The sequence below is a fragment of the Miscanthus floridulus genome, chromosome 1 (assembly GCF_019320115.1).
Source record: "Miscanthus floridulus cultivar M001 chromosome 1, ASM1932011v1, whole genome shotgun sequence".
NCBI lineage: Eukaryota > Viridiplantae > Streptophyta > Magnoliopsida > Poales > Poaceae > Miscanthus > Miscanthus floridulus.
This window is the reverse complement of record NC_089580.1, coordinates 86,101,734-86,126,014: the sequence shown is the minus strand read 5'-3', so window position 1 is coordinate 86,126,014 and position 24,281 is coordinate 86,101,734. Positions and strand designations below refer to the sequence as shown.

The window sequence follows — 24,281 nt, the reverse complement described above, 5'->3', positions numbered from 1 at the left end:
GCAGCCCCTGCTGTGGCCGTGCGTGGTCGCCATGCCATGCCCCATCTCTGGCCAGGCCAGTGGCACCCATGAGCACGGACGAGTCTTCTGCTGCTCCCGTCTCGCCTGGCCGCCATCCCTCTGGCAGGAATCGACCGGAGCCACCGTCCTCTTCTCCTCTGTTTCACCAAAGGAGGGAGAAGGGTGAGAATTGTAATAGAACTTTTCCTTGGGTCCAGATGCAAAACACTAGACTTACATGAATAGTACTGCATAGTGCCTGATGTACTATGGGTTGAATTGTAAAAAGCTCAGGGGCCTCTTCGCTATTGAGCCAGCGCCTCTCGAGTTGGGCCTCACGTGGGCCGGCCGCTTTCGGTTGCTGGGCCGTCGCCTGCCCGCCTGGGTCACCCGTGCTGTTACCGTCGCCGTTGGGCCGCGCCTGGCCAGTAGGCCGCGTGCACGCCTGCGGGCCGAGCCTGGCCACTCAGGCCTTTCCTTTTTGTGTTGTTTTTGTTTTGTTAATTCAGTGCTCTCCAAAAATTGAAAATAAAGTGTAGAAAAAACACAAAAATGCTAAACCAATTTTGTTAAGTTCCTAAAATCATGATCTATTTATTAGTGTAATTGGTTCATTTAGTTTTAAAATGTTTCCTGGGTTGCTCTAATTATTTTAAAATGCTTAATATTATTAAAATGGGAATTGTGCCAATGTTTGTGAGAAAATGGTGATAGTGTTGGCTCCAAAAATTTTACAGTAAATTCTTAATATTATTACCTGCTCAGTGTAATTTTTGTAGCCCAATAATAATTAGTTTACTAGAGTAGTTAATGTGCCCTAGTTTCGAGTATATTAAATCATTAATAAATCAAAAAGAGACTTGATTTGGTAAGAATTAGTACTTTTCGATGAAAATGATGCTTATTTAGTGAGGTCAATACTTAGCTAATATAGTAGTCATAGGAGTAGCTTGTCAACTTGGTTTATGCACTCGTATTTTATGAATTGTTGTTGCCTTTTGATTGATTGCGCCATCTCTGCATTTGCATCAATACATATCATAATAGGAACGACGGTGGATCGATGGTATCAACTAGAGTAGCTGAAAAGATGGTACCAGCGATCATGTCATGAAGATGGAATGCTAACTTTTGATTATTTTTACCCAGGCAAGCCCCGGTGCATAACCCCTACTTTTCTGCACTTTACATTATGTTTGTGCATGAAGTTTTAAGGAGTTGAATGAAACCCACTTGCATATATATATATATATATCTTATCCTATGAGTCTTACTAGTATGATATGATCGTATAGTTTGCTATGCTACAGGACTTCAAGTAGAAGTCGAGTGATTGCCTGTCACTCACGAGAGATAGGAAATATATTATTATTGTTACTATATTATTATCACTTGGAATATATATATGAATGATAAATGGAGACCAGGCAGGGATATGGTTTGGGTATTGGTGGGTGTAAGAGGTTGTGTCCAGCGGCCAACAGGGAATAGCTTGGTTACACTATTTTCCTTGTCTGTGTCGGTTAAGGACCGGCTGTTGCATTGGACTCTAGGCAGGTCACAGACTTATTATCCTAAACACATACTTGTGTATGGGCATGAGAAGACTTGTTACTCTCTTGTCATGGGTTTTGGCTCTTTCCGGACCAACTTTCAGGGTGGTTTTTGGGTGGAGGTCCAAGCACCGCACTGAGTCTGGGACTCAGGGGCGAGGGCTTGGAGTCAAAGTTTGGATGGGGACCTAAACCCCTTGATAGGAGGGTAGTGGGTTGGTCTTGCTTGTGCCTAGGGCATAAGCGGGGGCATGTGTTTCAGGGTATCCAGTTGGGCACATTGATTCGTGAATCGCCTGGGCGATCCGGTACTGACTTGTCTACAATCTGGCACCGTAGTAAAAACTAGAAGATGAAGGATGGTAAAATGATTCTGATTGCTTACCACCTGCTTGAAAGTAGCACATGTGCTTACATAGAATGGTTAGTTAATGAACCAATGTTGACTGCTAATAAAATTGAATATAAGGATGCACTTTTAGTAATGCTCCTGCAGATGCTCTAAACCCACAAGCCAGATAGCCTTGCATATCCTTTGAAGTCTTTTCTTTCCTCCTATCGGGTAAGTCTTGCTGAGTACAATTGAGTACTCAGGGTTTTATTTCCCCCTATTGCTGGTGACTAGGTGGATGCTAGAGCTGACCCTTGTGTGTGGATTCCTCCTTGGTGGGCTCAGAGAGGATTCCTTTACGCTACGATCATAGTTTTTATTTATAACTCTCACTAAATATTTTTATAATGGAAGTTTTATAATCTATTGTCAAAGTTTATATATCAATGCTTCATCATTTCATGAATAGGTATTTATCTCCTGTTGTAATTCTAAACTCATGTTTATATTCCACTATTAAATTAAATTGTTCATAACTCTGAATAATATGATTACATTCCGCTGTCATAATAATAAATATTATACTCTGAATGTATTTAAAGTGATGTAAGAAATAGGTTAAGATTGATGTAAGCTTTATTCTCCCATTTATGATCCCGATGGCAAAAATGTGGATTTTCGGGTTCTCCCCTGGGGTGTGCTCGACGGAACTGCGTAATTTGGTGTGCTCCCTTGAGTACTTAGTGTCTAATGGAAGACAAGTACTCCTGGGAGGCATTAGATTAGGCTGGTTCTGCCACTAGGTGGTATTAGAGCATAAATGAGGAAATAAAGCTTCAGAACCTATTTCTAAAATAAAACTTGACAACTAATTCTTTTCAAAAAAGTTTGGATGTTTGTATGCGAAGTTATATAAGTAGCCCTATTACTATAGTTATGTATCCAGGATAGATGGCACTCTGCTGACTTAGATAGGCTTAATCAAGTTTGCTGCAGGTACACTGACCCCGAGCATAGTCCGATAATATCAACTAGCTATAGGGAGAGAATGATGTGCCAAGAATCTGAGAACGGTTGCCCTATATGTTGGCAACAGTGGAAGGATGTATAGGATGTGCATTCATGCACCTGTTTGTGCATTGTAGTGCCCATATTGCTTGCGGATGCACCATCCATAGGTGTCACGCGTGTTGTATTATGCACGACTGACTCGTCCTTGTTCCAGAGTTTATTTCTGCACTGTGGCTTCGTGCTCTGCGTTTGGCTATGGTTCACATCGGTCGTGATCCATGTCTCCCCGTACTCTTTTCTATGCTCATGTAGGACACTTGCCCTACAGTTGTACTAGTTAGTAATGGCCTCAAACATCGCTCACCTCGAACTGCACAAAAATTTGGTCGATTCCTTCATAGTGATCCCATGTAGGAACCTTGGTGGACCGCACTAGGACCACTGAACTCTCTGTTTTTATAAGCAAGGTCTGTCTTAGCCATTGATACTACCACTCGGTGCACTTTAGTTCGCCTAGATTTTTCGTTTGAGCAAGCTTTTCGCTCAGCCCTTCCTTGCAACCACCGCTAGGGATGGCAGGAGCCTGGGTTAGTAGTTACTGCCTGAACATTGAGGGTTTTCCTAAAATCCTGCATGCCACTCTACAAAAGCTCAGAGTCAAAGATCATCCCGAGTATGAGGGCTGTGAGTATGAAAAGCATGGGCACTGAGTGGTGTGAGGTTACCATCTACATTGGGAAGAGTGAAGAGTTCCCCGACATCACTGAAGCCTAGAAGGTGACCGCAACTAGGTTTCGCATCATCGACACCTACCTAGGTTGTGGCCTGCAAAGCCTTACTGGTACCTTTGCTAGATCTATGAAGAGCCCACTACTCATACCCCCATGAGGTTCTTTCCACCTTTGGAAAAGAATCAACGGCCATGGAGGGCTCAGCATGGAGGCTTTGCAAGGGCAGGATGCGTAAGAGGATAGTCCTACCGTGGTGCACTTGACCACATATTTGCTTGCTCTAGATGAGTAGTATGACTGGCAAGCCTTAGGGCTAAGGAAGTGCCTCCTAGCTGCACCGAAGGAAGCCAAGATCTTCTCCTAGGATGCTCCAGGTGTAGCTCACCAAAGCGCATGCCTATGCAGGTAGCCACTAGAGAGTCGGGAGACTACCATGTCGGAAGCTCTAAAGGAGGCTGAAGATCGACATGTCCATCAGTTGGGAGAGTCCTACCTTGTCACTAAGGCCAAGAGAAGGACATTGGCGGCTAAACTGCAGGATCCCTTGATCATGGAGGGGATCCCTGTCCACCCACCAGAAAGAAGGAGAATCGATGTTGTAGTACCGCCAGCACCTCCACCCTCAGAAGTGTTAGAAGTAGAACCCTTGATTCCTCTCACTCAGCCACTACCAAGGGAGGAGGCAAATCCATAGCTAGGGCAGTAGAAGAATCCATCGAGCCTAGGAATGAAGATGGGTGGTCCGACATAGTAGATTAGTTGCCTTAGGAAGGTGTATCATAGTTGGTAGTGCTTTTCATTGCTGTTCTCTAGCATTGTACTCTTGCCATTGTTTTTCGTCCGTAGTGTTGAGGTAGTTCAACTATAGGGAAGGTGAATGACGTGTTGAGAATGGGAGAGTGAATGCCTAGTATGTTGTACCCATATAAGACCATTGGAGTGTGCATTTTGTTTATTTCACAGTGTTTATTGTGTCCATCTACCCTTAAGTCTTGTTAGATGTGTTTAGGGTCTTCATGGGTGATGTTAAGTGGGTTACAAGAGAAGTTTCCATTCAGATGCCAACAGACCAGCCATGATTGAATAACATAGGATACTATATCGACTAATTATGGATGTCCTAGCAGAACACTTAACTCTCTTTAAATCAAATCTGCCATTGGATTTGAATTACTTGTACCTTGTTGTGAAGGGAACCCTTGTTGTTTGAATCTTTCCTTGCAATACTCCTCTCATTCTGTGGTCTATGACCCCACCACCTTCATTGCATGTAAGTTGGTAGTAGTTGCCTAGTTAATAGCTTATGGTGCCATGATGAAATCGAGGGCCCCTGTGGAATAGCTGCCACATGGTGACGCTACTCGGCATGCGCTGGTATCGAGGTTGTTGACTAAGTACCTTTACTAAGTTACACAGCCATACCACTTTTGCTACAAATATTCTTCTTGAAAATATTCAGGTGTTCAAATGAGAAATCCACAAAGGGTTGATGACATAGTGTTCTATCAAGGTACACAAGAGAATGTGGTTTTGGAGGAAGCTTGTATGTTGTGGTCTCAGTTCATACAAGGGTTGGTGCATATTGTGGACAAGGAAGGGAAGGAAAGAAGAACACTAGGGAAAAGTTAGCCTCGGGTAGTAGGTAGTGCTTGGAAAGGTCTGAGTGGATGTCAAGTCCCAAGCCCTACGTCCTGATAGATCACGCTATGCATGTCGGGTTATTTCGCTACATGCCTTGCGGATGTTGTTGGTGTCGGGGCCATTAGCACCCTGATCTCGCGTAGCCATGACATCTTGCCACACTTGCCTTCCTTGTGCACTATGCGTTTCTCCTTTCTCGGCATCCGGTTAGCTCTCGACCCCATGCTCTCATCCCCATACTAGACCCCCTTCCCCTCTTCTCTTCTTCTTTTGGGGACACGGCCACCCGCATGCCTCCCTCATCGAGCAAACCCTCTCTCCTTTCCTTTATTTTCACCCCTCTACTGCTCACATAGGAAGTGCACCATGGCTGACCTTATCCCCATGGCATGAACCATCAGTGTCTCCCATCCATGCCATCTCCACTTTCAGTGCATTGCGCCCCACCTCCATTCACCACTATAAGATGCCCTTGGTCCTTGTTCTTCTTCTCCATTCCCCTTTCCTCGAATCTGAAGCAGAGCTACGAGATTCAGTCATCATTTGAAGAATTAGGTTCATTAGTCCGAGGTGATTGTGTAATCTGAGAAGAAGAAAGGATTTGGTTTTCAAAGAAGTTTAAGTCTACCATTGGTTAGTTCAGTCTTAGGGTTCACGATGTTTGACTTCTCAGTCTCCTATTTCTGGATGTGTTGGTCATATGCCATGTTTTGGATAATCATTATCTTGTTGTTTCTCCATTGTCCTCATCTATCTTGACTTCTGGATTAAGCCTTGGTTGTACTAGGTTGCTCTTAACCATATATCTCTAAATCCCCGTGTATAGTATTCGAGGTCATGTAATCTTTCATGTAATTTCTGATCTACGAAATGTAATCGTATTTCCCCTCTTCTAATTCTTGCTTTGAATCTCGGGATAAGATTCTTTTTACGGGGGTTGGTTGTAACACCTTGGGTGTTATGAGCTTGCTTAGCACCTAGGTTAATGCCTAAGAGTAATTAGTAAAACAAGTTTTTCGGTTTAAAAGTTTAAAGCACACATGGAATTATAGACGAATCTTGTGTGACTTGCTTCCATGAATAAAACAAATAAATAAGTGTCACTAGTCAACTTGTCTTGATGCTTAACAATTTTTAAACAATCTTGTGGTAAAAAGTTGTTTAGGGCTTGTTTTGGAAAAGAATTGTAGACAATGCCATTTTGGCGTTTAAATTCCAACAAAACTGGTTAGGCAATATATCTATGTTTTTGCACGACTAGTTGCACCAAGATGTGTACTTGAACATGATGTAGGTTGTTGTTGGTCTGGAAGTCACGATGCTCTCATAAAATTTCCCAATTATGCTTTGAACATGTTAACCATGTTAGTGGCGCTCTGTCCGTGAACCGATGTTTCTGCGCGACCAGTCTATCTTGGCTCCTCTCTTTCCTTCTCACTGGTCATCTTCTGGTCGTATGGGTTGCTTCATTGGGGAGATGGTAGTGTCAACTCTAGGGTAGTGCATTTTGGTTGGATCTTAGTGAGCTAATCCATGGTTTTTGCATCTCTTTAATATTTGTGTGCATCACTACCCACCGTCGAACGGCTCAGCCTACGGTCGCCGCATGCACTGCCTGCTAGCTGTCTGGCCGACGTGGTGCTCCACCCACTGCATGACCCACCTAACCACGAAGGAGCTGGCTGCCTTCGCTATCCCATCACACTGTGGCCATTGATCTTGTGTTATTGTTCCTCTCATCGCATTGTGGTGTGTCGGTCCCACACGGTGACTCGTTGTGCCCCCAGTTTTCCGCTGCCGCTTTTCAAACTGCCCGTGCGCGCCCTACACCTCGGCATGGCTGTTTGCCTGTGCCACTGTCCTTCACTCCTTCTCTCCCTCGCTAGTGTCTTGTCCAAATTTTAATGGGTGCGCCAGCCGAGCATGTGCTTTACAGAACCAGCAGCCCAGCAGCGGTGCAGCACATCTTTGTAGCACCCCTATCGAGTAGTGTGTGTTCTTTACAGCACCACCGAGCCACCCAAGGTGCAACAGACCCTTTCTTAATCACCTACCACTGCGCTTGACACCTTGGCGTTCACGCCCCTTGCCCCGGTATGCCTGCACCACCGCCACCACACACTGGCATGGCCGCGCTCTCATTGCCTCTGCATGCCTACGGCCCAATGGTGCCCCCACATGACTCCATCCCTGCTCCTCCACCGCTGCGAAACCACCATGCTCGAGAGCGCCATCATCATGCCCCACTACCACCGTTGCGCCCTAGCCGACCGAGCCTCCTCTGCCGCACTGTGCCTCCTCTGCTTCATTGAGGCCATGACCTCGCCACCCCATCATGGTAGCCCGTGTCGCTGGGAGCCGCCGTGGCCCCTGCTCGGGCCATCGTCGTGCTGCACGCATGTGGCCATGCCACTGTGCCCTACCCCGGCACCAGCAGGGCCTAGCCGAGGGCATAGCATGTCCGCCCGGTGTCGAGGAGCCTACACTCGCCAGCTGCCGCACCCCGCAGCACCCACCATCTTCCACGTCGGGATGCCCCTACTGCGGCCATGCATGGCCGCTGTGCCATGCCCCGTCTCTGGCTAGGCCACCAGCGCCCGCGAGCATGGTTGAGTCCGCTGCTGCTCCTGTGCCGCCTGGCCGCTATCCCTCCAGCAGGAATCGGCTAGGGTCGCCATCCTCTACTCCTCTGCTTCACCAAAGGAGGGAGAAGGGTGAGAATTGTAATAGAACTTTTCCTTGGGTCCAGATGCGAAACACTAGACTTAGATGAATAGTACTGTGTAGTGCCTGATGTACCGTGGGTAGAATTGTTAAAAGCTTAGGGCCTCTTCACAATTGAGTCGGCACCTCTCAAGTTGGGCTGCGCGTGGGCCGGCCGCTTTCGGCTGCTGGGACATCGCCTGCCTGCCTGGGCTGCCCGTGCTGTTACCGCCGCCGCTGGGTCACACCTGGCCAGTAGGCCGCGCGCGCCTACGGGTCGAGCCTGGCCGCTTAGGCCTTTCCTTTTTGTGTTGTTTTTGTTTTGTTAATTCAGTGCTCTCCAAAAATTAAAAATAAAGTGTAGAAAAATCACAAAAATGCCAAACCAATTTTGTTAAGTTCCTAAAATCATGATCTATCTATTAGTGTAATTGGTTCATCTAGTTTTAAAATGTTTCCAGGGTTGCTCTAATTATTTTAAAATGTTTAATATTGTTAAAATGGGAACTTGTGGGAATGTTTGTGAGAAAATGGTGATAGTGTTGGCTCTAAAAATTTTACAGTAAATTCCTAATATTTTAGCTGCTCACTGTAATTTTTGTAGCCCAATAATAATTAGTTTACTAGAGTAGTTAATGTGCCCTAATTTTGAGTATATTAAATCATTAATAAATCAAAAAGAGACTTGATATGCTAAGAATTAGTACTTGTCGATGAAAATGATGCTTGTTTCGTGAGGTCAATACTTAGCTAATATATTAGTCATAGGAGTAGCTTGTTAGCTTGGTTTATGCACTCGTATTTTATGAATTGTTGTTGCCTTTTGATTGATTGCGCCATCTCTACATTTGCATCAATACATATCATAATAGGAACGATAGTGGATCAATGGTATCAACTGGTGTAGCTAAAAAGATGGTGCCAGGGATCATGTCATGAAGATGGAATGCTCACTTTTGGTTATATTTTACCTAGGCAAGCCTCGGTGCATAACCCCTACTTTTCTGGACTTTACATTATGTTTGTGCATAAAGTTTTAAGGAGTTGAATGAAACCCACTTGCATATATATATATATATATATATTTATCCTATGAGTCTTACTAGTGTGACATGATTGTGTAGTTTGCTATGCAACAGGACTCCGATAGAAGTCGAGTGATTGCCTGTCACTCATGAGAGATAGAATTGATCAGACGTGAGGCGGCTGATAGTGGGGCTGGTCAGTTTGGAGGTGGCATCGGCTGGTCCCACATGGTGTCCTCCCACAGAGATTTTTCTCGCGGCAGTTTCTAATCCTTATCTAACCCAGAAAACAATATTTATCCGTTACGAAACATAAAGAGGATGGCAGTGGTGTAAATCTATGGTAAAATTAGAAAATCTACCTCATCCAAATCCTCAGGTGGTTTTTAGGTTCTAGAAAGATCTTGAGATGGTGTCCATTTACCTTGAATAACATTCCTTCGTCATTTTGAAGTGTTACCGCTCCATGCGACGAAGTGCTTATAACTTTGAATGGTCCTTCCCTTTTGCTTCAAAGTTTTCTGTGCCCAAATAATTTAACCCTAGAATTAAAAAGTAATACCTTATCAACGGGGGTGAACTCCTTCTTAATCCTCTTGTCATGCCATCTCTTTGTTCTCTCTTTGTATATCTTGGCATTGTGATATGTTTTTTCACGCCATTCATCAAGCTCAGAGAGTTGCATCTTCCTCTTGGTTCCTACAGCTTCAAAGTCCATGTTCCATCGCTTGATAGCTCAGTGAGCTTTGAATTCTAGGTCAACAGGTAGATGACAGGTCTTTCCATAGACAAGTTGATATGGTGACATCCCAAGTGGTGTTTTATAGACCGTTCTATAAGCCCATAATGCATCAGGTAGTCTATCCTTCCATGTAGTCCCCATCTCATTGACCGTCTTCTGTAGAATGTTCTTGATTTGTTTATTCGATGTTTCTGCTTGGCCACTTGTCTAAGGGTGGTATGGAGTAGTGACATTGTGATAGATCCCATGTCTCGACAAGTAGTTGTGAAAGTTCTTGTCAGTGAAGTGAGTGCCTCCATCACTAATCACCATTCTTGGAACTCCAAAACGTGGAAATATTGTCTCTTCAAACATCTTTTTGGAGTTCTTATCCTCAGTAGCTCTGCATGGCATGGCTTCAACCCACTTGGAGACATAGTCAATTACCACCAAGATATATTCATAGTTCTTTGACTTTAGAAATGGTCCCATGTAGTCAATTCCCTAGACATCGAAAAGTTCAATCTAGAGGTTGTTGGTAAGTGGCATGGCATCTCTTGAATTGATATTCCTATGCCTCTGACATGCTCCACATCTCTGGATGAAGTCCTTCATGCCTTCATACATGGTTGGCCAAAAGAATCCACTTTGCCAGATCTTTGAATCAGTGTCCTCCATATGGTGATGAGTGGCATTGTTCTATGATCCTAATGCCTTCTTCCATCGGTACACACCTTCTGAGTAGGCCATCAGAGCAGACTCTAAAGAGGTACCGTTTATCCCATATGTGGAGATGACTTTCATAGATGAGCTTCCTTTTGTTCTCACTACAAGGTTTTACCCCTGATGCAACGGCCTAAAAGCATTGCAATATACCAAAAATGGTTGCGATAGACAAAATTGCAACACTTTTTTCGTTGGCAGGCGTTGCCATAGTAACCGTGGCAAAAGGTTTGCCCAATGACTCATTTTGGTGTTGCAATAGGTTTTCCCCTATTGCAACACCAAGGAGTGTTGTTGCAATGCCATGTAGTGTTGCAACCCATAGTATAGGCAACCATCGTGGGTGTTGCAATAGTTACTATTGCAACACACCTGTTGTTGCTAGAAATACCTATTGCCACGTACCCAAAGTGTGGCAATAGGTGCACTAGCAATGATATTGGGTGTTGCAATAGACCTTATTGCCACGCATCAATAGCATTGCAATAGATGGACCCTCTATTGCCATGCTATCTCGGTGGTTGCTATAGGTGGAACCGTCTATTGCCACAATAAACATTTGGTTGCTAGAGGTAGCCTCTCTATTGCAACGATCAATACTGGTTGCTATAGGTGGAACCGTCTATTGCCACGATAAATATTTGGTTGCTAGAGGTAGGCTCTCTATTGCAACACTAAACATTGTGGTTGCTATAGGTGCCTCTGTCTATTGCCATGGTAAATGTTTGGTTGCTAGAGGTTGCCTCTCTATTGCAATGATCAATACTGGTTGCTATTGTTGGACCCTCTATTGCCACGCTAACTATTGTGTTGCTACAGTTTGGAGACTATTGCAACGCCCACTATTCTATTAGTATGATGTTTTTTGCAACACTGTTTGTTTGTTACTATATCATATATTACAATGCCAAATTATTTTGTCGATAGTCCATATTGCAACGCTTTGTTTGCTTCAAACAATAATTGCATGCCGAACAATATATGATGAAAGAAGCATTTAGACAATCATTAATCCAAAATATGCTTTGTTCGTACAACTCATTAATGAAACCACATCCAATGTCAAACTTAGTCCATAACACATGCACAACAACTAAAACACATAAGGTATCCGACACACACTAGCTAGTTTCAACGCATCAAAATGTAATGAACTAAGTCTAACACTTGTAATAATGGTTGGATTGACGTTGACCGTCCCATCACTTGTGCACTCCACTCGAACTCAATCTTGGTCCTGAAAAAATGAAAAAATCAGTAACATTGGTATATTATGTGACCTCAAATTAAGTTTGGGTTGTGCTGACAGAGATTTTCCTTTTCTACTGCACAAGTTTAGTAGGTAAGTATATAGTTTTAGTTTTCAGCATGGTACACAGAAGCATAGATAGGGTAAGTTTTTAAACATTCAGTTAGACAAAACTTTATGTTTGTTCAGACAAGACAATTTGTAGAATGGGCTACACCCTAATTTAGTCAGATTTCTAGAGTTGGTCAGAGAATGCCAATGCATTTATATTTAGAATACAAAATAGATTATTTTGGTTATACATTCAAAATGATGCAAACATTATATTTCAGAAAGAACAGATTGCATGAAGGCCAAACATTACATCATTAATTTATCTTCAGTGATGTAAATGATAAAGAAACAATATCATTTGGCTACATGCTCTATGGATTGTCATAGTAAGTAGCTAAAGTTGTATACACTCACTGTAAGAATAGCTTTTCCCATGTTATCAAGTTTTAGACCAGGTCCTTTGACGTCAACCTCCAGGAAGAAAGGCTTCCCTTTCACTACCTTAGTTGCTGCAATGTCCCTTAGTTCCTGAATAGAACATCCAAATGAATGAATTTTTGAATAACTTCATCGGTAACTTCAGCGAGTTTTAAGAGGCAAAGGTCTAGCGAATGACAAGAATTGAAGCAACCTGCACTTCTACAGGGTGTACATATGGCATACCCAATCTATAGGGTTGGCTCAGGGCCAATTTCCAAGGGATGGAAGAATCTGATCAAGCATATGTTGTGTCTGCAAGAACAAAACTTTGATCAGCTAGCATTTTATTAGGTATATGATACTGTATCTTTCAGTCTTAAAGCTATATGTACATACAAAATTCTAGGATGACGTAATTAAGGTTACCCTGCTATGTACCCATCATATTAGGTTCCTTCACAAAGAGTTAGCCCTACCACACAATGGTCAACCAAGATCACCTCAACAGAAGAACATGGAACTGCACACATCAGCATGAAGCCGTGACAATTCTAGGATTGCTACTGATGATGACAAATTGACCCCACTTCCTGATGAGGTATCAGCGAACTCTTTGAATTTCATGAACTGCTGATAGGTACTGAACTATTTCAGTATGGGAGTTGTCCTGATCTTCACGATAGTAGGTCACGATCAAGATAACTTGCAACAAGGCAGTGGGAAAAAAAGGATAACTTGCTGAAGAACAGCGGAGTAACTAGCTTTATACCTGGCCAAGGTTGGATGCAACCAGGCGACGGGGAGAGAGGCACCGAAACCACAAAGACTTCGACTCGATCTCTAAACGACCGCAGAACCACAACCGGAGCTAATCCACACAAGGTGGGGTAGCCGTACTGGAACCCACAAAGCACAAACTAGTGGATCCCTAAGGAATGTCTTCACAAGTCCAGGAAGAACAAGGAAGAACAAGGGTTTGAGTAAGCACTCGACAGCTCGGCTGCAATATCACTGGAATTATCAAATCATCAAAAGTCCTTTTCTAGTAGCCTAGAGGTAATATTTATACTATGAGAAGTCTCTATGATAGATGTGAACTAAAGAAGCTAGGTTGGGAGGTGGAAGGTCAATGGCCTAGAGCATTCATGAAGTGGTCTTCAGTTTTCGCGCGTCTTCTGGGCTTCTGTGCAGTCTTTAATGTTTGGTCATAACTCCTTCCTTCATAGCCTTTGGGAGACAAAAGATATGACTGTTTCTTCTGGATGGTTCTATCATGTTGGGTTGACTCGAACGTAGCTTTTCTCTCTGATCCATCCTTGATGTATCCTTGTCTTCCTTCTCAGAGAACCTGAGTAGTAACAACATGCATGACTTAGGTAGCTCGAAATTACCATCAATGTTTAATTGAAATTCACAAAGTAGCGCGTGCACCTCTTGTTGTATCTTTCGGGCGTGGCTATGGGTGATTGGTCCAGTAGGGACCTGGAGTGGTGTATCAGCTGGTGAGGTGGTCGGAGAGGTCACCGAGGTCGGTGAAGTGGTTGGAGTGGTCACCGAGGTGGTCGGAGAGGTCACCGAGGTGGTCGGAGAGATCACCGAGGTGGTTGGAGAGGTCACTGAGGTGGTTGGAGAGATCACCAAGGTGGTCAGAGAGGTCCTCGACGCTGGCATGGTCACATCATCCTCCCCCTTGAAAAAGAGTCATCCTCGACTCTTCCAATCCAAAGAATGGAGATAGATCGGCCACATTAAAATTGGTACTCACACCATAAGTACTAGGCAGATCAATTTCATAAGCGTTGTCGTTGATTTTATGTAGCACTTTGAAAGGACCATCAGCTTGGGCTTGCAACTTGCTTTTGCGTTGTTCAGGAAATATGTCCTTGCATAGATGCACCCAAACCAAGTCTCCTGGTTCAAATAACACCTTCCTTCGACCTTTATTGGCATGCTTCTCATACATCCTTGTCATCTTTTCAATGTTTGTTCGAGCTCTATCATGAAGGTTCTTGACAAACTCGGCTCACTTGCTTGCATCGAAGTTTACACGTTCCTGCATAGGTAAAGGCAAAAGATCTATCGGAGCAGTGGGTTTAAACCCATATACAATTTCAAATGGACAAAATTTACTGGTCGAGTGTACTACCCTGTTGTATGCAAACTTGACATGTGGCAAACTTTCTTCCCAAAGTTTCAAGTTCTTCTTGAGGATAGCTCGCAGTAGCATTGATAGAGTATGGTTCACAACTTCAGTTTGTCCATTCGTTTGTGGATGACACGTCGTAGAGAACAGCAACCATGTTCCAAGTTTTCCCCACAAAGTTTTCCAAAAGTAACTCAAAAATTTGGTGTCACGATCAAAAACAATGGTTCGTGGCACTCCATGTAGTCGTACAATTTCTTTGAAAAACAATTCAGCAATATGTGAAGCATCATCGCTCTTGTGGCATGGGATAAAATGTGCCATTTTGCTAAAACGATCAACCACAACAAAGATGGAATCCCTTCCCCGCTTGGTTCGAGGTAAACCAAGAACAAAATCCATAGAGATATCTTCCCAAGGCATAGTAGGGATAGGCAGAGGAGTGTATAATCCATGAGGATTCACATGAGACTTAGCTTTGTGGCATGATTCGCAGCGAAGAACATGTCTCTCCACATCTCTTCTCATTTTTTGGCCAAAAGAAGTGGTCGATAAGGACTTGTTCTATCTTCTTGGCACCAAAATGGCCCATGAGTCCTCCTGCGTGGGCTTCCTACACAAGTAAAATTTGAACAGAGCAATCTAGAATACATAGTTTGTTAGCTCGAAACAAAAACTCATTATGCACATGAAAGTTTTTCCATCATTTGCCATCTCGACACTTGGAATATGGTTCAGCAAAATATGTATCAGTTGTATATAAACCTTTTATATTTTCTAATCCAAGAATCTTAGTGTCAAGTTGGGTTAGCAAAGTGTGTCATCGAGACAACGCATCTGCTACAACATTCTCTTTTCCTTTCTTGTACTTGACAATATAGGGAAATGATTCAATGAATTCACACCATTTTGCATGTCTTCTGTTTAGTTTCAGTTGTCCTTTAAGGTGTTTCAATGATTCATGATCTGAATGTATCACAAATTCTTTAGGAAAAAGGTAATGTTGCCAAGTTTCTAGACTCTGAACAAGAGCATATAATTCTTTATCATAAACTAAATAATTTAGAGTTGGACCACTTAGCTTTTCACTGAAGTATGCAATTGGCCTTCGTCCTTGCATGAGCACACCTCCAATTCCAACTCCACTTGCATCACATTCTATTTCAAATGACTTACTAAAATCTGGGAGTGCAAGGACTAGGGCTATTGTTAACTTCATCTTCAATTCTTCAAATGCCTTTTGTTGTGCTTCTCCCCACTTGAAGAGCACTTCTTTCTTTGTTAGCTCATTGATTGGTGTAGCAATAGTGCTAAAATCCTTCATGAACTACCGATAGAAACCAGCAAGTCCAAGGAAGCTTCTTACTTGGTTCACGTTCTATGGAGGCGTCCAGTCCCGTATAGCCTTGATCTTTTCTTCATCTACCTCCACTCCTTGTCCTATAACAACAAATCCAAGAAAGACTACATTGTCGGTGCAAAAGGTGCACTTCTCAAGGTTAGCATACAATTTATGTTCACGTAGGACAACAAGCACACATTGGATATGTTCAACATGTTCATCAAGAGACTTGCTGTAAATTAAGATGTTATCAAAGTAAACGACAACAAACTTGCCAATGAAAGCTCCAAGTACATGATTCATCAATCTCATAAATGTACTTGGTGCATTGGTTAACCCAAAAGGCATTACCAGCCATTCATACAACCCAAATTTTGTTTTAAAGGCTGTTTTCAATTCATCTCCTTCTCTCATGCGAATCTGGTGGTATCCACTTAAATCAATTTTAGTGAATATGATAGCACCACTAAGTTCATCAAGCATATGATCCAGCCGAGGGATGGGGTGTCTATACCTTATGGTAATGTTATTTATTACTCAGCAATCCACACACATCCTCCAAGACCCATCTTTCTTAGGCACTAAAAGGACAGGAATAGCACAAGGTGACAGACTTTCTTGTACGTACCCTTTTCTCATCAATTCTTCCGCTTGTCGTTGAATCTCCTTGGTTTCTTCTAGGTTGGTGTGGTAGGCAGCACAGTTTAGAAGTGAAGCACCGGTCACAAGATCAATTTGATGTTCGATTCCTCTCTTAGGTGGTAGTCCTGGTGGCACTTCATCCGGAAAGACATCCTCATATTCCTATAACACATCAAAGGCAACACTTGGTAGGGTAGAGGGTAAGTTGTTAGTAGAAAGAAGAGTGTCCTTGTATAGAAGTACGACGAACATGGCATTGGGTGCACTCAATTCTTTTAGATCCCCTTTCCTAGCCATCATAACTAAACCCTCTTTTCCTGGTGTCTTGGTTCTTTGAGGCTGTGGGGTTTTATTTGGCTTTGGAATCTATCCCTCACTATTTTTGTGGGTCACTCGTAGGTGGTTCTCGCTCTATCGCTATTTCTTCTTAAGATCATCCTTTAAAATTTCCTCCGATGTTAAAGGAAGCAAAGAAATTCGCTCTCCTTTGTACATGAAAGATAGCTTGTTGGTTCTTCCAAAGATCTGAACATCACGATCAAATAACCAAGGCCTTCCTAACAGCAATTAGCATGCTTCCATTGGAACCACATCACACTCCACATGATCATTGTACTGCCCAATGGAGAAGGAAACAGTCACAATATTTGTTACACGTAGCGCACCACAATCATTTAACCATTGTATCTTGTATGGAGAAGGGTGGCGTCGTTGTTTCAGTCCCAATCTTTCAACTAATTCTCGACTTGCAATATTATTGTAGCTACCATTGTCAACGATGATGCGACATAGCTTGTCCTTAATCATGCCTCTGGTATGGAAAAGATTGTGCCGCTGGCCATTCTCTTCTTTTCAACAGTAATACTAAGCACACGAAGAGAAATAAAATAATTATGATCTCCTTCATCAGGCTGAATTTCACTCGCATCCTCTTCAATTTCTTCATCAAATATTGGTCCATCATCTTTTGGATCACTTTCTGATTCCCATTCGCCTTTCTCATTTAGCAACATGGTCCTACGGCTTGGACATTGGGCAGCAATGTGCCCACGGCCGTGACACTTATGGCATACAATTTCTCTGCTTCGAGTAGAAGAAGCGGCACCTGAGGCAATGGTTGGGGCTGCTGAATTTGCAGCAAACCGCTGTTGATTTGCAGGCGATGATGCTAAGGAAGCCGCCATCTTTGAATTAGCAATTGATGGAGAAGATCTAGCTACAGCTCCTTGAGATCATCCTCCACCCAAAGACATACTGGAATGCTGTTTGTGCCAAGGGACAGCAATAGAATGACTGCCATATGATTTTCCACGGGACTCATGCTGAATTTTCCTTTTCGTACGCATAGCTTGATCAACTAGATCTTGCAAGGTACGATAGGGAAACATCTCAACAAAACTAGAAATTTCTTCATTGAGTCCTCCTAAAAATCTTGCCATTTTTGACTCTGTATCTTCTCTAATCCCAGCCCGTACCAATAGCAACTCCATCTCCTTATAGTTCTCATCAACTATTCTCTTCCCTTGCTTTAGCATTTGCAGCTAGTTTCTGAGATCACACTGATAGCTCGAAGGCACAAATCGCCTTTTCATCACTCGCTTCATCTCTTCCCATGTATTAATATAACCAAGACCCAATTCAAGTTGATTCTCTTGTACTTGATTCCACCAAGTAAGAGCATATCCAGAGAACTCCACCGAAGCAAGATTTACACGGCGCTGATTTGAAAGGTTATGTACCCTGAAGATTTGATTACACTGTTTATCCCATTCACGATACTATCAGCATTCTCCTTCCCAGTGAATTTTGGAATGCTCAATTTGACTCGAGCAATGTTGTCTGGGTCATCTCTATGATGACGACCATGATGATGATTCCTATCTTCAAAATCAGCACGTCAGTGATGATGACGTCACTCAAACCTTCTGCCATGTGCAAAAGGATTTTCATCATCATAAGATCCTTCATGATCATTGTATTCAGACTCTTCATCTTCAAATCATACACGATGTCCATGTGCACGACGGCCACCACGCTAATTATCAAAATCAGCACGACGACCACCACCATGTCCTCCATGGCCATCGCCGAAGCGATCAAATCCATGGCCAAAACCAGAATTCTCATCACCAGACTCCTCCCGGTGATTTTCTTCATAACAGCGATGTGGCCCTCGGCCTCCCTCTGCGGGAAGACGAGCGTCAAGCATCCTCTCCATCGCCTCCACCAGCGAGTTTGCCATGTGGCGCACTTCAGCCCATGAGACAGGGGGCTCCCCGTCTCCATGGTTTCCACCATGAATACTCGAATTGGATCCTGCCATGTTAGACTAGTTGCAAGAAAAAAAATGGAATAGGTAAATTTGTGAAAAACACTCGATCTCACCTTTTACGTACCCAAGTTCTTTCCTGATCTCAAGGACTGTGACAGTGCTGGTGTGGCAGCTTCAATGGGGTGGTAGAGAGGTCGTAAGGATTACAAATCAAACGTCCCGATTCAGGTTTTTGGTGGAGCTATAGGTGGCTAACAAGGAGGGCTACGGTACTGCCAACCGAGTGGTTTGATGTGCTCAAAGATACGATGTTGCTGCTAACAAGATCACTACCAACTCAAATATGTAAACTAAAATTTTCGGCAATACACCGCAACACAGATCCTTCAAATTCTTTTCTCTTCTTCCTTTTTTTGATCTATTTTTTTATAACACTGACAGCGGTAATGAACGAAACAACTCAATATATATAAACAGTGGTGACTAGCAACTCGATGAACACAAAACACATGTAACAGTACTGCAAAAAGGTTATAGATATTTTTTGTGTGGCTTTGGACTATAGGATATGAATAAACACAAATATATGAAGTAGATTAATCAAGGATAATGATGTGGATGACGGCAAGACCTACCGTGTCAATCCGAAGCTCTAATACCAGATGATAGGTACTAAACTATTTCAGTACGGGAGTTGGCCCAATCTTCATGACAGTAGGTCACGATCAAGATAACTTACAACAAGGCAGTGGGAAAAAGGATAACTTGCTGAAGAACAGCGGAGTAACTAGCTTTATACTTGGCCAAGGTTGGATGCGACCAGGCGACGGGGAGAGAGGCACCAAAACCACAAAGACTTCGACTCGATCTCTGAACGACTGCAGAACCACAACCAGAGCTAATCCATATAAGGCGGGGCAGCCGTACTAGAACCTGCAAAGCATGAACTAGTGGATCCTAGAGGAATCTCTTCACAAGTCCAGGAAGAACAAGGGTTTGAGTAAGCACTCGATAGCTCAGCTGCAATATCACTGGAATTATCAAATCATCAAAAGTCCTTTTCTAGTAGCCTAGAGGTAATATTTATACTATGAGAAGTCTCTAAGATATATGTGAACTAAAGAAGCTAGGTTGGGAGGTGGAAGGTCAGTGGCCTAGAGCATTCACGAAGTGGTCTTCAGTTTTTGCGCGTCTTCTGAGCTTCTGTGTAGTCTTTAATGTTTGGTCATAACTCCTTCCTTCATAGCCTTTGGGAGACAAAAGATATGTCTGTTTCTTCTAGATGGTTCTATCATGCTGGGTTGACTCGAATGTAGCTCTTCTCTCTGATCCATCCTTGATGTATCCTTGTCTTCCTTCTTGGAGAACCTGAGTAGTAACAACATGCATGACTTAGGTAGCTCAAAATTACCATCAATGTTTAATTGAAATTCACAAAGTAGCGCGTGCACCTCTTGCTGTATCTTTTGGGCGCGGCTACGGGTGATTGGTCCAGTAGGGAAATTGGAGTGGTGTATCAGCTGGTGAGGTGGTCGGAGAGGTCGTTGAGGTCGGTGAAGTGGTCGGAGAGGTCACCGAGGTGGTTGGAGAGGTCACCGAGGTGGTTGGAGAGGTCACCGAGGTGGTCGGAGAGATCGCTGAGGTGGTCGGAGAGGTCCTCGACGCTGGTGTGGTCACATCAACTGCCCCATCTGAGCTGCTGCTAGGTGCGCATAACAGATAGGTGCCACTGAAGAAGGAAAAACAACAATAATCAAACAACAAGTAATATCTTAAAAATACAAAGAAGAAAATAGTACAAAGGCAAGCACACAACAAAGAGTTAATATCTTCAAATAGAGGAAGCAAACTGCAATTAAGTAGTTATTCATACCAACAAAAATTGTAGTGGTGCTCCTCTGATACCTGCACAAGCATAAATATGTTGGCATCCTCCTAGCTCTAGCACAAAAGAGTAAGACATATGTAAACAGATGTGCTTACACATATGAAAGTGAAAAAACTAGCTTCTGGAGATTATCTGCCGAGGAGCCAATCTCATCGAGCAACACATGGTAGTGGGTGGGTCTTGAGGTACCCTGTAAGAGCAACACATGAAGTCAAGTTATTTAGGTTAATAAACTAACACAACTGACAAGCATGGCCAACCAAAATCCAAAACTATGCTAGGAGAACTTATAATTGGTCCAGCAAGAGCACACATGTAAAAATCATACTGCCTTCGATGAACATTACCAGAGTCTACGACAGTCCCTGATGCAAAGCAAAAGTGCCAGTTGCTCAAGTTGTTTAAGTGGTAAGTACCTTTAGCAGTATTAAGTGGGATAGGGGAGCTTACCAGGTGGAACATTGTCTAGCGAATCAGCTTGGAAGAGTTTTCTGTGGTGATTCTTTTGAGCAATGATCACTGTGAACTTTGGAAGATCCCCCTATCCCATACTCTAATAAGCCTGTATTGTGGAGCTCTTGTTAGAAAAGGATGCCAGAAAGCCAAGGAATTCCTAGGTAAACTAAATGTCACCTTTAAGATTTGATTAAGCTCAATGTTCAATACTTGGTTAAATTGAGACTCACTCACACCATCCTTTCATACATAGACCATAAGAATAAGAACTCATCAATACTGTGAACATATATTATCTAATTAACCATCATTGGATGAAATTACTTAAAATTTAATAGTGAGTTAATCAAACATAACAACTTCAATCCTCCCAAAAATCAAAGAACATCAACTGAGTATTCAGAGACCATTCTTACTGGAAAAACAATATGGATACTTGTGATGCATTTCACACAAAGTGAAGTCAATCCTAGACTATTCATCCTTTAACAAAGATAAAGGAGCTCACATTTAAATAAAAAATGCAGCGGATTGGGAGAAGGCAGTTAGCAGTGGTAGGCAGGGTAGCATAGATACCTGACGAAGGTGATGTGGACTCCAAGGCTGTAGTGGACAGCAGAGCAGTAGAGGTAGAGGAAGATGTCATAGGTGACGGAGGCCTAGGTTGGGTTCTTGGCATTGCAGTCGAAGCACATCTGGCATCTGGGGGTGAGGGGACGCGGGTGGTGGTGGTGACCTTGACCTTGTTGCCATTGTTGTCAAAGCGGTACTCAATGACCTTCTTGAGGCCGTTCTCGTCGGGTCCGACAATGATGCGGGGAGGGAGGAGGAAGTCGAGGTCACCGCCATCGTCCTCCTCCATCTCCCCACCAGATAGTCCTCCTTGACCCCATCAAGGAGTACTCATCCCCGCTCAGTCACCACGCCATCCTGCGAGGCAACCCGAGGGGGAGGTCACCGCAACGACGGCCAGGCACAGCAGCAACTGCCCTAGGAGGCCGGTGGCGGCGGGGCCAGAGGGAGGGGAGGGGCGGGGCCGCTGCGCCTCCCCATCCGCGAGAGAGGTCAACGGCGTGGATGGATCTAGAGAGGGAGGCACGGTCGGAGGTGGAGGAGGGAGGCGTGGTTGGTTTGGCTGACGGAGGAGGAGTCGTGTCCGCCGCGGCAGTCGATGGAGGGAGGAGATGAGGGTGCGGCGGTCGGCGGATGAGGAGATGGGGGCGTGGCGGCGACTGAGGAGATGCAGTCTGTGGTGGAGAAAATGGTCTGTGGTGGATGAGATTGTGGAGACGTGGATGAGATTTGGGGCGCGGGTGCGGGATGAGATTACGAAGATACCCTTAAAAATATAGGGATTTGAGGAGGAGGATGGGTAGTAGCGTCAATTAACTGTGAGAAATTTTTAGGCTATCATCATTGGACCAAAGAAGGAGGCGGGGGGGGCAAACTAAATTCAGCCCAGCGCCTGAAAAGCTTAGTGAAGCAACTTTTTTTAAAATAAGAAATTAAGGCACCTTTGTGAAGCAACTTATACATAAACTATATTAATACGATGAATACATTTTTCAAATGTAATAGGCAACATATAAGCTGTCATGTAGGAGTTTGAATAATTTCTAAGTAGATTTGGTATTTTCTATCATTTAATTGACTTTCTATGTCTTTATTAAAAGTAATCCTAAGTTGAACTACGTGTCCCTCCAATAAGATTCGAAAAAATTCACAAAAATAATTTTTAGGTTCATATGTTCCATTATAGACCATGTATTGGAGATGGAGAAAAATTATGTTGTCTTCTAGAGATAATTCAAAATTTTATCTCCAAATTAGCACATAATAATTACAATAATATCTAAATTTGATCAAAAAAATTCTACAAATTGATGTGGCAACATATTTTTGGTTCATAACTAAGCTTGTAAAAAAATTAAGTATTTTGATAAAGTTGGAGCATACATTGTTCACAAATGAAGACATCTCTCACATAGTTCGTAGTAACTCAAGTCAAATTTTGAGATTTAAGTAGCACTTTACATGTTTGAACTCGTATTCACCTCAAAATTGGATAGAACCTTATAATTACCATGACATTAGAAAATATGAAGTTATGTTACCAATTGTTATACAAAAAACATGTTTTATCTATTCTTTTTTGGAAGAAAAGAAGCTAGAAATTGTGTACATAGAATAAACCATCCTCACATCATCTAAAGCCAGCCATCCATGGGCGAGGGGCATGGCATGGTGGCCGGACAGCACCCTAGTTGCGGGCAATGTGTACATGGACGACGCCCAACATCTATTTAAGATGCTTGCAAGGTAATTAATTTGCTGTAGTTCTTGAATGTTCTCGTATGCCCGCATATAATATCAGGTAACAAAACAAAAGGAACAAGGAACAAATAGATTAGTACTTCCATATAGGAAGACTCAAAGACATAGGCGCTTCTCCAATGTCGCCCGAAACCTCCGGTGGTGGCGATGCATAGGCACCGGAGCCGAGACGAGCGGCAAGGCAGAGCACATCATGGTGTCGAAGGTGTCGCCGCCTAGCAGTTGCGTGATTGTCATGACACAAGTGGGGAAAATAGAATTTTTGAAATAAAAAAAATAGGGAAAACGAAAACAGAAAAGCAAATATAATATTTGAAACCGAAAATCGGGAAAAAAAGAGAGTAAAATGGAAAATCGGGAAAAAGAGAGAAAAACATGAAAATCTAGGATTTGATCATGGAACCTCCTAGCTAGGAACCACCGCACTTACCACTGAGCTACATGCTCTTTGGTTTAGATTTGTGGTATTTAATAGTTTTTAACACAATTTGTTGCACTATTGCTTCCATGGCAACCCTTGGGCAAGGACACCACATCACCCGGTCGCTTGCCCGCCACGTCACCCGGCCACCGGCCGCGCCCACTGGAAATTGGGAAAAAAAATAAAAGATGCGTGGTGGGGGAATCAAACTAGGGTCTCCAAAGTTAAGACTCGAGGACCTCACCACCACGCTACGCAATAGTTGGGTGATGTGCTGGACGCATTTGGTTTTTTATTGCTAGCCTCGTAATTTGGCCTTATTATAATGAAGAACAGATACATGATCCTGTGATTTGTGTCATAGAAATGCCTCAGCCAAGACAAGCCTCACAAAGCCACATCAGCATGCCATGTAAGCGGTAGGTGCATATGTGGATGAATGTGGACCTACGATGAGCAACTTTAGCTTTTTCTGCCTCATTTTAGCTTAACTGCTTGTTTTAAACTTTAAAATAGATCTAACACTGGAGCACATCACATATACAACATTATCATAGTGGTAGGTTCTTTGCCCTTTGTAACCTGAGGTTGTGGGTTTGATTCTTGTTGAGAGCACTTATG

The 24,281-nt window shown here is 43.2% G+C and overlaps 1 protein-coding gene across 1 annotated transcript; it reads right to left on the bottom strand.

Annotated features, from left to right (window-relative positions):
* Nucleotides 1-12,663: 12,663 nt before the first annotated feature.
* LOC136459873 (protein argonaute 16-like) lies at nucleotides 12,664-21,767 on the bottom strand. The gene is given in 10 exon segments (XM_066459722.1): nucleotides 12,664-12,802; nucleotides 20,245-20,290; nucleotides 20,435-20,466; nucleotides 20,545-20,639; nucleotides 20,723-20,814; nucleotides 20,900-21,011; nucleotides 21,083-21,145; nucleotides 21,322-21,388; nucleotides 21,482-21,564; nucleotides 21,648-21,767. Coding segments are annotated over 10 exon segments (849 nt in total).
* Nucleotides 21,768-24,281: the final 2,514 nt, after the last annotated feature.